The sequence below is a fragment of the Leucopleurus acutus genome (assembly GCF_964270905.1).
Source record: "Leucopleurus acutus genome assembly, chromosome: 15".
Lineage (NCBI taxonomy): Eukaryota > Metazoa > Chordata > Mammalia > Artiodactyla > Delphinidae > Leucopleurus > Leucopleurus acutus.
The window spans coordinates 82,243,192-82,259,517 of NC_139157.1; the positions used below are offsets into that span (position 1 = coordinate 82,243,192).

Consider the following 16,326-nt stretch of genomic DNA (forward strand, 5'->3'; position numbering starts at 1 on the left):
GAACTGAAGAATACAATAAATGAGTAATAAAGAAACACACTAGAAAGAATGAACAGCAGACTAGGTGATACAGAAGAACATATAAATAATGTGGAAGATAGACTATGAAAATCATCCAATCAGAGCAGCAAAAAAGAAAAATAAATTCTAAAAAGTGAGAACAGTTTAAGGGACCTCTTAATGTTAATGTTAAGCATACCAACATTGTTGGTATGTTTAAGACAATGTTAAGCATACCAACATTCATATTATAGAGAACACAGAAGGAGAAGAGAGAGAGAAAGTAGTAAAAAAATGTATTTGATGAAATTATGGCTGAAAAATTCCCAAACCTGAAGAAGGAAAAAGTATCCAGATACAGGAAGCATAGAGGGTCCCAAACAGGATGAACTCAAATAGACACACACCAAGACATATCATAATTAAAGTGGCAAAAGTTAAAGAGAGAATTCTAAAGGTAGCAAGAGAAAAACAAAGAATCATATACAAGGCAACCCCCATAAGGCTATCAACTGATTTTACTGCAGAAACTTTGCAGGCCAAAAGGGAAAGTGCTGAAAGTGAAAAACCTATAATCTAGAATAATCTACCCAGCAAGGTTATCATTTAGAACTGAAGGAGAGATAAAGAAATTCTCAGACAAGAAAAAACTAAAAAAGTTCATCAATACTAAACTTACCCTAAAAGAAATGTTAAAGGGTCATCTCTAGGTGGAAAAGAAAAGGCTACAGTAAGAAGGAAGAATCTACAGGAAAGGAAAAATCCCACCATTAAAGGTAAATATATAGTAATGGCTGTGAATCAACAACTTAAATAAGCTAGTACAAAGATTAAAAGAAAAGAATTGTAAAATCAACTACAATAAACAGTGAAGGGATCAACATGAAGATGGAAAATATGACCTTAAAAACACAAAATGTGGGGGGAGAATAAAAAATGTAGATCTTTTAGAATGTGATTGAACTTAAACGACTATCAGTTTAAAACAAGTAGAAATAGTTATAGGTCATTACATATATGTAACAACAAATCAAAAACCTAAAATAGATACACAAAAAACTAGAGAGAAAGGAACACAAGCATACCACTAAAGAAAATCATCAAACCACAAGGGAAGAAACTACAATAACAAAAGAACAGAGAAGAATTACAAAAACAACCAGAAAACAAGTAACAAAACAGCAGTAAGTACATACCTGTTAGTTCACTTTAAATGTCAATGGACTAAATGTTCCAGTAAGAAGAAATAGGGTGGCTGATTGGATAAACAAAACAAGACCCATCTATATGATGCTTACAAGAGACTCACTTCAAACTGAAAGTGAGGGGATGGAAAAAGATATTTCATGCAAATAGAAGTGACAAGAAAGTGGGGGTAGCAGTACTCATACTAGACAAAATAGACTTTAAAACAAAGACAAAAGACAAAGAAGGGCATTATATAATGATGAATGGATCAATGCAAGAAGAGGATACTATACTCATTAACATATATGCACCCAATACAGAAGCACATAAATATATAAAGCAAATATTAACAGATAGGAAGGGAGAAATTGACAGTATAGTAAGTCCCGTACATATGAACGAGTTCTGTTCCAAGAGCATATTGGTAAATCCAGTTTGTTCGTAAGTCCAACAAAGTTAGCCTAGGTACCCAACTAGCACAGTTGGCTATATACTGCTGCTTTTACACTTGCTTCCAGACATGTTGGGCTTGAAACAAAGATACTGTACTATTGTACCCTATGCAATACTGAACAGTAAAGTACACAAAAGCTCAACCACTCGTAGAGGATGCATGCACATGACAACGTATGCCAGACAAGTGAACTAACTTACCTGATCGGACATGCGAAGGAACGTTTGCATCTTTGAAAGTGCACAACTTGAAGGTTCGTATATAGGGGACTTGCTGTACAATAATAGCAGGGGACTTTAACACCCCACTTACTTCAATGGACAGATCATCCAGAAAGGAAATCAATAAGGAAACAGTAGTCTTAAATGACACACTAGACTAGTTGGACTTAATAGATATCTATAAGACATTTCATCCAAAAAAAGCAAAAGAAACATTCTTTTCAAGTGCACATGGAATGTTCTTTGGGATAGATCACATGCTAGGCTACAAAACAAGTCTGAATAAATTTAACAGGTTAGAAAATATATCAAGCATTTATTCCAACCACAATGGTATGAGACCATTACAATCAATCAATTACAGGAAGAAAAATGGGAAAAACACACACATGTGGAGACTAAACAACATGCTCCTAAAAAATCAATGGATCAATGCTGAAATCACAGAGGAAATCAGAAAATTCCTTGAGACCAAAAAAATAAATAAAATAAAAACACAACTTTCCAAAATCTATAGGATGTAGTAAAAGCAGTCCTAAGAGGGAAGTTCATAGTGATACAGGCCTACCTCAAGAAACAAACAAACAAAAAACTTTCAAATAAAAAACTTAACTTCTCATCTAAAGGAATGATAAAAAGAAAAACAGCAGAAGGGAGGAAATAATAAATATCATAGAGGAAATAAATAAAATAGAGACAAAAAGAAAAGATCAATGAAACCAAGAGCTGGTTGTTTTAAAAGATAAACAAAGTTGATAAGCCTTTAGTGAGGCTCATCAAGAAAAAAAGACAGAGGACCCAGATAAAATAAGAAATGAAAGAGGAGAAATAAAAACTGATACCACAGAGATTCAAAACATTTTAAGATAATACTACAGTTATAGGCCAACAAATTGGACAGCCTAGAAGAGATGGACAAATTTCTAGTAAAATACAATCTTCCAAGGCTGAATAAGGAAGAAACAGACTAGCTGAACAGATCAATCACTAGTAGCAAAATTGAATTTGTAATTTTAAAAAAAAGCTCCAAGCAAACAAAAGTCCAGGACCAGACAGATTCACAGAGGAATTCTACCAAACATATTAAGAAGAGTTAATACCTATCTTTCTCAAACTATTCCAAAAATTTGAAGAGGAGGGGACACTCCCAAATTCATTCTACAAGGTCACCATTACTCTGATGCCAAAACCAGATGAAGAAACTACAAAAAAAGAAAATATCTCTGATGGACATAGATGCAAAAATCCTCAACAAAATATTAGTAAACTGAATTCAACAATATATAAAAGGGATCACACACTATGATCAAGTGGGATTTATTCCAGGGATGTAAGGATGGTTCAATACCCATAAATTAACCAATGTGATACACCACATTAACAAAGGGAAGGATAAAAATCACAGGGTAATCTGAACAGACACAGAAAAAGCATTTGTCAAAATTCAACATCCATTCATGATAAAAATTCTCATCAAAGTTGGTGTAGAGGAAACCTATCTTGACATAATACATGACATTTATGACAAACCTATAGCTAACATCTTATTCAGCAGTGAAAACCTGAAAGCCTTTCCTCTAAAATCAGGAAGAAAACGTGTTTGCCTGTTTTTGCACTTCTATTTAATATAGTATTGGAAGTCCTAGCCACAGTAATCAGACATGAAAAAAGAAATAAGAGGCACCCAAATGGGAAGGAAAGAAGTAAAACTGTCACTTTTGGCAGATGACTTGATACTATATATAGAAAACCTCAAAGTCTCCATCAAAAAACTTTTAGAACCAATAAACAAATTCAGTAAAGTTGCAGGATGTGAGATAAGCATACAAAAATCTGTTGCTTTTCTATACACTAATAATGAACTATCTGAAAGAGAAAGCAAGAAAACAATCCCATTTAAAATCAAATCAAAAAGAATAAAATACCTAGGTATAAACTTAACTGAGAAGGTGAAGTATCCATGCTCTGAAAACTCTAAAACAATATTCAGGAAATGAAGATGATACAAAGAAATGGAAAGATATCCCATCTTCATGGACTGGAAGAATTAATATTGTTAAAATGGCCATGCGACCCAAAGCAATCTACAGATTTAATGCAACCTCTATCAAAATATCGATTACAGTTTTTCACAGAACTAGAACAGATAATCCTAAAATTTATGTGGAACCATAAAAGACTCTGAATAGCCAAAGTCATTTTGAGAAAGAAGAACAAAGCTGGAGGTACTACAAGCCAAGGAGCCACCAGGAGCCGGGAGTGAGGCCTGAACACACCTCTCCCGGCAGCTCCAGAGACAGCGTGGCCCTGTCAACACCTCCGGAGCTGTGAGATCACACATTTCTGGGGGTTAAGCCAGTCACTTTGCTTCATTACAGTAGCCCTAGTAAGTTAAATAGAACATGTGGCCTAAGAGGGCTGTGCTCACTTGGAAATAAGGCCCAAGGCTGGCACCAAGTTCAGCTTCTCAGGTGCTCGCAGGAACACATTTCACCAGCTCCGAGTGTGGTGGGCCACAGAGGGGAGGGGCCGGGCCCAGGTGAGTTTCAGATTTCTCTGTAATACTGCTAAAATCCAAAAATCCTTATGTCTGTGCCTAAATCCATGATGTTTTCCAAAGCTAGTGGATCCTGGGGCACTGGGAGGGGAAGACAGGAAGTTAGGACTTAAATTTTATTTCTAAATCTTCCAGGTCCAGAAGGGTTGCCTCCAGTGTTTCCAAGGAGGCCTTCACTTTCTGTGCTATCTTTGGGTTTAACTCACCGCTTGGAAAGACCTTGAGTGTTTGATTCTGGAGAAATGTTTTCTGTCCTTTCTAGTCTGTGCATATGAAAATGAAGTTGTGGTTTGATACTTGAAAGGAAAAACAGATTATTTTGCTAGCAAATTGGTTTTCTTGGATCAACAATTTGGAGAAGTGAACACTGGAACTGGTTGTAGGGAGACACAGCATCAGTCTCCAACAGATGAGACTGATTCTCAGCAAATTGCACCGAGGGTGGTGATGTTAAGATAACCAACTACACATTTTCCACGTGGATCCTTAAAAACCAATGTGGAATGTAAAACCTGCAAGTACCTGGCCTCCACAGAGAATGCTTTTTTTTTTTTTTTTCCTTTCCCATCTAGATTGGTGTAAGGAGCTCTGGATCTGATGGCTTTAGCAGTTGACAGAATCTATCAAATTTTTCTTAAAATCCCCAGAGCAGGAGACAATGCAGAGCAGTTTGCTGGATCGTGAGAAGATTTTCCTTGAGGGGAAGAATATGCTCGGCATTGTTGCTCCTTTGCAACCAGTCTTGCAGAATGGGAGCCGCTGTTCTGCAAATTATTTTTGTGATGGAGAGGGGAATCTACCTTTCATTCTTTGCATCCTCAAGTGGGCATGCAAAATACATAGAAACATACTTAGATAACTGTCTTGGCCTCCCTCTTTAGTCTCTCTTTTCCTCACTTCCTTTTTTTTCTTCCCCAATTCTCTTTTTGATTTGTGCTGTGAGAGGAGAGGGCTTCTTATGCCTGAGCCTTCTTCCTCTGATGACAAGGAAAAGTGTAGGGGAAAACGATCAACTCTTGTACAGGGGCCAAAGGCAATTACTTTGCTTTGAGGATTCCTGGGATGAGGGAATGAGCCAGGAGCTCTTTCAGGAGAGGAAGGGGAGGGGAGGTGTATGAGTGGTCTGCCACTCGTTCTCCCAGGGGCAGCTGCTTCCGCAGAATCCAGGCTGCAGGACGGCTGAGCTGCTGCGAGCTGAGGTGCCGAGGCCCAGGACTCAAGTGCAGACATTACATAAATCAATGCCAATTTAAACGGGAAGATTATTTTAACCTTGGAATGTCACTTTATATGTTTCAATACATGGTCCATTATTTACTCTCCAGGAAAGTTTCACTCAGGGGCCCCCTTCTCTCTGTGCTTATTTGCGAGGGCCAGACCATCAGGCATGCGATGAATTGCAAATCGAAACAAGCTCAGCATCCCCAACGGGTGGGGGTCGTGACCTGCTGGGGACACGGCCAAGTGAAGACAGGCATCTCATTCACCATGGCACGCTTGGCCCTTTCTTTTGTGAAGCCGAGGGTGAAGAGGTGGTGGTTACAACCCAGAAAGGTGCTCAGTGTAGGTGCTGAGAAGGTGGGCCCTACCCCTCCATCCATCCTGGTGGGACCTCCATGGAACAGCCCTAACTATTCTCAGAAGGAAACAGAGTCAAGTATTTGGAAAGTTACCTCCCATTAATTCCCAGGCGGGTCTAAAGCCTTCTGATGTTAACTGGCAACGGTGTTTCATTTGGGGAAGAGAAGCTATGGTCTCCCCTCTTTACCCAGCGGTACTCCAATTCTGAAGTCACCTTCTGAGCACAGGTGTGGACTAAACACCTGTGAGCCTCAATCCCGTGGTAGCAACGGTAGTAACAATAGCTGGAGTTCTTTTAGGTGAGTCAACAGCTAAATTCAGAGAACTGTTTTGCTGTTAGCAAGACTCTCCACCCACCTTCTCCGGTCAGCCTCATTTTGGGGGAAATATAACCTTAAAGTAAAAAATTTATGTTCTCAACTTCAGATTCTAAAATATAAATGCACTATATATCTTCATTTAAGGGAAAACTGACTCGCTGGCAAGATAAGCTATATACAGAAGTAATGCTGAGAGACTTGCGAAGAGATGAGCATTAAAAGTTTTGCAAAGGATGGCAAATAGCTAAGTAGCTGAGTAGCAACTTGGTAAATTTTATACCAAGGGTGGTAGTAACACACAATATTCTTTAAGTTTTTTTTAGCTGACACTGTTAGATCAGAGCCCACTCATTCTCATTATTTTGAAGCATTTATAGTAAATCCTATTTTGTACCAGTAGATGTCATTGCAGAAATGCAGTGTATTTTAACTGAGTAATTTTAGCTATGCTTCTCTTACGTTTTTTCATGTGGGCCAAGCCTTATGGTTGTGAAAAAGTTGGTACAGAGAGATCTCTACAGAAAATGTTTACTAAAGGATCATACAATATACCTCATACGTTCCTCCTAATACAACATTCCCTGGAAAATCTAAGGAAATGAGAAAAGTTAAGATAGGATCATGCAGGAAGTGGAAGAGACTTTCCACACTTCTGATTTTAAATTTATCAGCCACAAATGATCCACGTCTTCATGTTGAACTTAACCTGATGGAAGAATTGGGGTTTTGAATTAATTAGCTTGTCATTCTCTGTGCACTCGCTGCCTTCAAGGCCTCTGCTGGCACAGAGTGTTTCTTTGGGTTTTTAAACAGAGGAACAAAAGTAGCCAGAGGAATCTAAGAAAGGGAGACCAAGAACACAGGACAGACATAAAGGGGAGTTTCTCCAAATTTGCAGCTTATCAGTGATAAACCATGATGTAATAAGGGATCCGAGTCAGTGGCCAGAATGCCCCTCACAAAGCGATAAGACCCCAAACATGTGCTGAATGGTGAGCCAACCAGTGGTCTCACTTAGGTCTCTGAGTCACACTCGGTTGCCCACACCCATTCTTCTCCGTCTGCTGTGCTTCCTTGTAGAATTGGGGGCAAAACTGTCTTGCCTTTTGGCTGTCAGATCCTTCTATGTCATATTCCATCCAAACCAATGGGTAATTAAAAATCTTGGTGAAGTTAAAGTGGCTCCTTCCTGAGAGGTGGGAGACTTCAGTCTTGACCCATAGTATGTAAACCTTTGCTTGAGATTTTAGTGTAGCACCTGTTAGTTTGGTAAGAAATCTATCACCCGTTGCAGTACCCAGAGCTCTAAGGTAGCAAACCATCTCTTTCTGCCTTCAGGGAAACCACATATATGATGCTATCAACGGTGAAACATGTTTTTTATGTTATTTTTTTGTATGAACTTTTGCAAACTTTGAAATAAACTTTTAAAAAGTAAAGATAGGGACTTCCCTGGTGGCGCAGTGCTTAAGCATCCACCTGCCAATGCAGGGGACACGGGTTCGAGCCCTGGTCCGGGAGGATCCCACATGCCATGGGGCAACTAAGCCCGTGCACCACAACTACTGAAGCCCGCATGCCTGGAGCCCGCGAACCACAACTACTGAAGCCTGCACGGGCCTAGAGCCCGTGCTCCGCCACAAGAGAAGCCACCACAATGAGAAGCCTGCGCACCACAACGAAGAGAAGCCCCCGCTTGCCGCAACTAGAGAAAGCCCGTGCGCAGCAACGAAGACCCAACCCAGCCAAAAATAAATAAATTAATTAAAAAATAAATAACTAAATAAAGATAAAATCCTGGTTTTGTAAAAAGATGCTGATCAAAATACTTTTTTGGAAACATTTTCATTATGGAAAGATGTTACGTATATGTGATTATGTTTCAAAGTCTGAGCAGTTAGCAATTAAGTTCATTTTATTTTTCAAAAATACCATCACATAAAATCTCTGTATACATGATGTGAGTGGAAGAAGCCATACCTTGTGATAATATCCATCAAGAGGCTGTTGCATTCCTTGTATTCCAGGAGGCCCCTGTATTAGAAACAAATCAAAGACATACGTAAACATTTACCAAAACAATGTGTATTTAAATAAGGTATCTAAGAGCTCTTAAAATCTCACAGGTAAGAAGAAGGAAGTGTCTGTTCAGTCAAGTATTCTAATTAATAGAGAATTACATGGACATTAGCTTATCTGGTTCTTAAACGTATTTCTAGGTTAAATCCTGCATGAATCCAAAGAAAGGTCCTAACTGGGAACACGTAACATTTTACTAAAAGGTCAGCCATCAGCATATTCCTTATTAAAAGGAATCTTACCCATAAAACTCCTCAAGGGAAGAGGCTGAAGAGCTTCAGTTTATGTTTGACACTTCTTATAGGGCTTTTATCAATGAATTATGGAAGTGTATGCCCACGTGTCATTACCTTAAAAAATAAGGGAAACATATTGTTTTGTTATTGCTTTACTTATTTGAATTAGTTGGGTGAACATGGGCTTCCCACGGACTTTCAGGCCAGAAAAAGATATCTGCTGTATAACCTTGGGCTTAAGACCTTTAAACACATGTAGTTTTCAGATGATGTGGAAATATTCACAAAGTACTCTGCTGAGCTTTGGGTGGATAGGAAGGAAGTAAAGACATTTGTCTGTCCCTAAAACTTCCAGGAAGAGAGGAAGAGAAGCGTTCTCTGAGTTTTTCAGGGATTAAATTTTGGGGAAAGGGGTGTAAGAAAACGCAAAGATTAACGTGATTTTAATTTAGGTAGTTCAGCCAAAATAGATTCAGTTATCTCAGAAAAGAGACTGCATATTTCATCCGCACCTCGAAAGCTCCTAGGAAGAGAGAAAATGTTACAGAAGCGAAGTTCTCAGAAGATAAGACACCGAAAGATCACGATTCAGCCAACCAAAGTCACTATTATACAAAGATGATTATTTTAAAAAGCAAACGAAAGCTTTGGAAAGTGAAGAAACATTTTAAGGAACATCTGCTAGCTGCACTCACTGATATAGGTAACGCCTTAGGTTATCTTGGAAAGATTAATGTTGGTCAACAGTTATGACGGGTGTTTCTTAGGAACGGCCTGTGAGAGAAGATCTAACATGAAGGCTTTACTTTGTGCCGTTAAATGTTGAGGACAGCAAGATGTAGTGATGGATGATAGAAGGAGGCAGATATAACTCGTGAGAAAATAATAGGCCTTGTGCGGAACGGAGCTGACTGTGGTTGGAAAGACAAACGATGCTGTTACCTTGCTGGAATCAAAACAGAGCTAATGTCAGAAAATAATTCTCAAGGCGCTATTATTTTTCAGGTTCTTTTTCCATCAGCCAGCTTTGTGTGACGTATTCCAGGTCAGGTAGTTGAAGCGAAGAGGAAAGCAATTACTGAGTTGGGGGTTGTTTCACAAAGTTTCCGGCCAAGAAGGTACAAGCTAGGAACTCATTCTTGAAGTTCAGGAGACATGAGACTCCATACACATTGATCCTTCTGCAACTATTTTTAACAAGGCAAGGAGAAATCTTAGACACCGTATGTAGTAGCATCAAAGGTAACTTAGGGGTATCTGCATAGCAGGCACTGGGTGAATGGTGAATGTGTATTGATCATAAGGTCAATTAGATCAAAGACTAGTGATGTGGTAGGTACATTTAGCTTCAGACACATTCGTCTTAGCTAAAAGGGAAAGGCGTAACAAGTGGGGCTCCTGAATACAGCGGATCAATTAATAACGTCTGTCAACTAAAGCAGAAGAATCCATTAAATAATAACAGCACACATTTAGGTAGCGTGTATCGTGCGCCAGGCATTACACCCAGGGTTTCAAATAGACTAACTCATTTCATCTCTACAATGACACCATGAGGTATGTACCATCATTATTTCCAATTCAAAGATACAGAAAAATGAGCGTTTGAAATAGTTAACTGGCCCAGGGTCACAACCCTGGTATGCGGCAGGGCTAATATTTAATGGAGGCAGCCTGGCCCCAAACTCACTTCTTAGTTGCTCAACTCTTGTAACTTAAAAGCAGATTCTCAGCCTAAAATAATTTTTGCAGGAAATTTTAAATTATGGTTATGGAAAGGAAAACTGTCCCACTATCCTGCTCCTGCAGCAGCCATACAGATACCACGGCTTTGCTCTATTTGTGTTGGGTTGGGAGACACAGGACGCCCGAGTTAATGGGATAAGTAGACAATTACACAACAGCTGTAAAATGCTCATGAGATCCGGGGAGACACACCTGTTTATAACCCAACTGTGCTCGCGTGTAATTACCGGAGCGGTCCATCAGCCTGGTGTGGGGAGAGACCCTGATGTTTCCTACTGCAAAGAACCATGCCTGGTGTGATGAAGGGAATTAAAGATACATTCAACTTGGGAACATATATGCTCGGTAATAGTTTAAAGCATTTGAAAAGGTTTTTTTTTTTGGCTAAAATCTTGCTAGAGGTGGAAGACAGAGAAATATCCTGTCTGCCACCAGCGTCATCAGATGCTAGTGTGAAAATGATCAACTGTTTGCATTATCAGCTCCTTAGATTTCAGTTTGGGCCACAGATTCCCAACGTCTAAAGGATGGGAAGAGCTCTGTGTTAAAGCTTCTTCGGTCCTGGTCTTGGCCGCACTTTCATTTTCCAGCCAGTTCACTCAGTATGCGGAGCTCGAAGAACCCACTTTTGCCTTTTTTCCCTTCCCTGGTCTTCGCTGCGAGCTCCCTGTCACCATCAGGGCTGGGCCTTTGGGTCAGCTTTAGCGCACCCTTGATGTTCTGAGTCAAGGTCTCCGTGGCCCCTCAGCCACTCTGCTCCCTCTCTGGCCCTCCTTCCTGAACTGTCTTCCTTCCTCCCTCTTCTCTGAAAGCATCCTTCAGCTCCCCATAACTGCTGACTGAACGTCCGTGCGCCATCTGGGTACCACTCATCTCCACGCACCAGCACTCTTCATTAGGAGCTCTCTCATTAGGGGTTCCTTTCAGGATTCACAAATACATATTTTCAGGTTGTACACAACTGCCTTCTGGCCCCGTGGGTTTCCAATTAACTTTGCTAACAACCTTTGAAATACCAAAAACCTCTATGAAGAAAGTTGCACTAATCAACTTTTTTCAAAGCATGCTAAAAAACAGCTTTGCTATAAGAAGAGATAGAAAGTTTGTTATTGAAAAGTCATTTGGGCTAATTTTCAAGAAATATTTCTAACTTTCTAATGGCTAGTAGAAAAGGCAAAGACCAGTAATTATTTTTCTTATATTAAAAAAATTATTAGGAAGCCTAACCTCATTCATAGAAATGGTAAGATGAGGCATGTTTCAATATTACAGTAATTGCTGGGAAGGTTAGTGTCAGAATGAGCTTTTCTCTTACATATATATATTCCGTCTATAACGTTATATATAACTTAGTGAAGCACATTTATACTGATTTATGTTTGTGTGTGTGTGTGTGTGTGTGTGTGGTACGCAGGCCTCTCACTGTTGTGGCCTCTCCCGTTGCGGAGCACAGGCTCCGGATGCGCGGGCTCAGCGGCCATGGCTCACCGGCCCAGCCGCTCCGCGGCATGTGGGATCTTCCCGGACCAGAGCACGAACCCACGTCCCCTGCATCGGCAGGCAGACTCTCAACCACTGTGCCACCAGGGAAGCCCTGATTTATGGTGGTTTGAGTACATGTCTATCTTTCCAGTTGGAATGAACACTCCTTGAAGATAGGAGTTTCAATCTTTTTTATCTTATCATAACATAGAGTACCCCCATCCCAGTATTTGCTGAATTCAACAGAATCTTTTGCAAGAAAAATTTTGAGGGTATAGCCAATTTCTTGCTCGTTCGTTTTGATTTCAGTTAGGAATGGTAGCAAACTGAGCAGGGGTCTTGCTGCTTCCAAACTCACAGAATACAGGGCCAACAGATGCAGATTAATCTAAGAATCTGGCTAAATAACTGAAAACAAAGCTGCAGTGAGCTCCAGTTAGTAGAAAAGAGCTTATGGATGGATTTTTGACCAGAATTACAACATGGAAAGTTGTCTCCAATTCTGAGAGAAAAATCAATAGTACTCTTTAGAAAATATCTGGGAAATCAATTTCTTTTTCTTTTAAACACAGATCCTTTTATTTATCTTAAATATTTGCTCTAAATGAGTTTTTTCATTGTCTCTTGGGATTTAATTAACTTAAACAGTTGTAATTTTAGAATAGATTGTTTTTCAGAGAATGTTTCTGCTACAAAGTTTTAGTGGCTAAGGAGATACCAGCACTCTAGCCCCTCCCCCCCAAAATTGCTGAAAACTCTCAAATTGCAAAATACGATTTCTGAAGCAAGGAGGGGATTCATTAAGTGTTTATACTATGGTTATATTTCAACACAGAGACCTCAAGTTCTCCTTTATGGGATTACAGTGGGGATGTGGGCCAGATAGCATGTATTAGGTGAAATTTAAGGTTCCTGGGAAAGGCCTCTTATTTCTGAAAATGTCTCACCCACCTTCTGGTTTATGCCTGCCTAAAACTTCATATAGAAAGACTGGTTTATTTGGTGTTGGGTTTTATCACCAGCTCGAATACAAGTGTTCTTGGGAGATGTAATACTAATGTTTCATATTCATACAGCTCAGCATAATTCTAAATACGTTTTCACTTATATTTTCTTAGCTGGCAGGGTAATGTGACTGCAAAACACATCATCTTATTTGATTCTCATAAAGACTATGTGAGATGGGTATGATTATGTTCTCCATCTGACAGGGAAAAACTGATAGATCTACCCCCAAATCACGCAATAAACAAATGGTAGAACCAAGTAGAAGAGTTGTTCCACTTGAATATATTCTTATGAATCATTCAGTAAGTAGTTCCTGAGAGCAAGTTGGATGGGACAAAAAAGGGGAGGAGGAACGGGATGCTATGTGGCAGGTGGGACAGGAGAAGACAGCACCGAGGGAGGAGAGGGTACAGAAAAGGGGGGAGTGCAGATCCTGGAGACTGTGGCTTCGCAGCCCCCCAGGCCTTTGGCACTCACTTTCTGGCATGAGGCTCTGAGAAATGTAGTTAAGTCTTAAGACGAACTTTGATTGTAAAAAGTGGGACTCAGAGGAAAAAGCTACAGGAGGATGATAATCAAAGAACTTGGAAAGGTATCAACACTTTTGCTTTAGAAATGGGAGGTCCTGGATTAAATCCTGGGAAAGAAAGTGAAACATAATGAGCAGATGGAAGAGAGTGATAAAATGGGATAATGATAAGAATATTAATAAATGACAATAGTAACCCTTGGAAAGTAATAACTGTGTGGCAGGTACGTATGTTATTGCATTTTGCTTTTACAGCAGTCCAATGAGGTAGGCATTATCCTTATTTTACTTATGACAAAAAGTTTACTATCTTACCCAAGGTCACACAACTAGCAGACAACAGCTAGATTTCAACCCAAGATGGCCTGACGCTGTATCTTTGATATTTTAACTCTTTCCTTTATCTGCCTCACAGTGAGAGGGATGACAGATAACAAAAAAAGAAACCCAAAATCAATCATCTTAAAGCTGGTTAAGAACATCATGTAGGGCACTCAAGGGTAAAAGGCTGCAGATCTATTAATGAGGGACAGAATCTACAAGGGCCAAGCACAGGGAGCTCCGGGACGCAGTGTAGACGCACCTTTTCAAAGACTGGACAAGAAGAGATCAAGAGGAGAGCGACCAGAGTGGGAGGAGGGTGAGGATAAGAGAGAGGAGCCACAGGCAGATACAAGAAGTGTTAAAATCGAGGAGGGCCTGGATTAGAGAGAGGTGAGAGGGAGACTTCTGAGAGGGAAAAGGAAAGAAGGTGGCAATCTTGATCGGCACCTTAAGTCACTTTTGAAGTTCAAATGATACCAAATGAGGGGTAGAGTCTTGGCATTTAGGAGATGGTAGAAGAAAAACAAACACACACATGGTCAGAGCTGGTGGGAAAAAGACTAGAAGCAAGAGAGGAAGACTGCTTAGGGGTCATATTGATAGGCTGAAACTCCTACGCGCGTGAAATTGCAGTGGATGAGCGGTCATGGGAAAGTAGTCACCCTTAGTAAGAAGACGAGAGACCCTTCAAACAAACGACAGTTGTGCCATTGTGTTCCTGTGGAAGAGCGATTTGTGGATTGCCATGTGGGATCTGAGGGATTTAAGTGATACAGCAATACACTGGTTCAAGCATTGGTCAAGGGCATCTTCTGGGGACTTCCCCTCAAAAAGGTAAGAGCAGTTTTTGTTAGAAGCCAGCAGCCAATGCTTAATCTTGGTGAAGCTCTGGAAATTCTGAGCAGCAGTGATCGTCTCTTGTCTCAGCCAGGTCCCCCGTGCCCCACCCCAGTGGCATACACGTGCACTCTACTTTGAAAGATCAGTAGCTCCTAAGTATCTCTATATGAGATACTGCCAGCAGCCCTGGTTCAGAAGTTCAGAAGCAGCGTGATTAACAGGTGAAGGATTGCAGCGAAGCAGCGCTTCTGGGTCTTGAATGAGAAGTTTTCACATCTGCCACTTTGGACATTTTTCAAATGCATCCCTCTGTGTATTCCAGAAGTGCTCACTTGAGCTGGGCTTGTCTCTTCTGGCCTGCACACTGAGCTGTGTAATTGAGGGAACTCAAGCAGAGGCAGTTTATGGTTATATGAATAAGCAAAATACTCAATATGTGACCTGATTGTTTTCCAAAATTACACAGCCGCTGGTTTCACTTGTCATTTTGGAAAAGGGGTGGGAGGATGAGGCTGTGACAGTGAATGCATTCAATGGGTGTAATTAATCCATTTCATAAAAGCAGATTTTCTACATTATGCTGTGAGGCTCAGAAGTTTTTAACACTTTACCTTCCAAGGGAGAAAAAAAAAATCATTTTCTAAAGGAGCTTATTTTCCCTGATACCATGAAACAAATCCATCTAATTGGTTACAAAGCCCATTGCATTCTTGATAGAGTGCCTTGCTGGGACATTGATGACTGATTTCCATGGTATGAGAGTCAGAAAAAAATGATTCCTCCCCTAACACTGCGATTCTGCTTATCCATCCATAAAATGTTTCATACTCATTTCCCCTCAGTATGTCCTGCAAAAGCAAAAATGTTACGTGTCAGCTTCCTGTAATATAAGGGGCAGCAGCAGTCTCTAGAGGGGCCTTGCCTCCCCACCGAAGCCACATCACTGACCCTGCATGAGGTGATTAAAGCCAGCGGGGCATGAGAACTAGTAAGGATGGAGATTGCAAAACAAATGATCTGTATCCAGTGGCATCGCCCAAAGTTCACCATCAACAGAAACCATACCTGGGGAACAGCTGAGCTTGCACTCCCCTGTCTGACCTCAGGAATCTCTCAATACACCTCTCAAATCTGAAGGGAGGTTGGCTTACACAGCCTGCACCTATCAGTGCTTTGAGATTCCACTTATGTAACTGATAATATTCACTCTCTTTAAAAGTGTTGGTACATGTCAATCCCAAACTCCCTAACTATCCCTTCCCCTCACCATTTCTGCCACCCACCCCTGTAACCATAAGTTCTTCTCTACGTCTGTGCTCAATAGTATGTAACAACCTAAATGGGAAAAGATTCTGAAAAAGAATAGATACATGTATATGTATAAGTGAATCACTTTGCTAACACGAAGTGTTAATCTAACACAACATTGTTAATCAACTACGCTCCAATATAAAATAAAAAAGTTTAGACAAACAAGTGTTGGTAGGATGACAGTGCTTCCTAGACAGAGAAAACGTGATTCCCAGGCAAACCGCAGAGACTTAAGACAGCCAGGCCGATGGCACTGGCTTGCATGCTGCCAAGTTACGTAGAGGCCAAGGGCATGTACACAACTCGAATGGTTGGGGACATTCTGGACAAAAGCAAAGGGACGTTTTATTTTTTGGTGATTGGAGCCTCCACTTTCAACTCAAATGTCTGCCATCAATGTTTCCTTCTGATCTGTAGGTCATACTCATGATAAATATGCAAGTGACATGT

At 40.4% G+C, this 16,326-nt stretch overlaps 1 protein-coding gene across 1 annotated transcript in view; it reads right to left on the minus strand.

Annotated features, from left to right (window-relative positions):
* The window catches only part of COL19A1 (collagen type XIX alpha 1 chain), a gene marked incomplete at its 3' end in the record, with an annotated part of 351,347 nt that overhangs the window by 79,153 nt on the left and 255,868 nt on the right, over positions 1 to 16,326 (minus strand). The window contains exon 17 of the mRNA XM_082855784.1: positions 8,302 to 8,355. Within this exon, the coding sequence (XP_082711910.1) occupies positions 8,302 to 8,355 (54 nt within the window). The remainder of the gene's footprint in view (positions 1 to 8,301; positions 8,356 to 16,326) is intronic.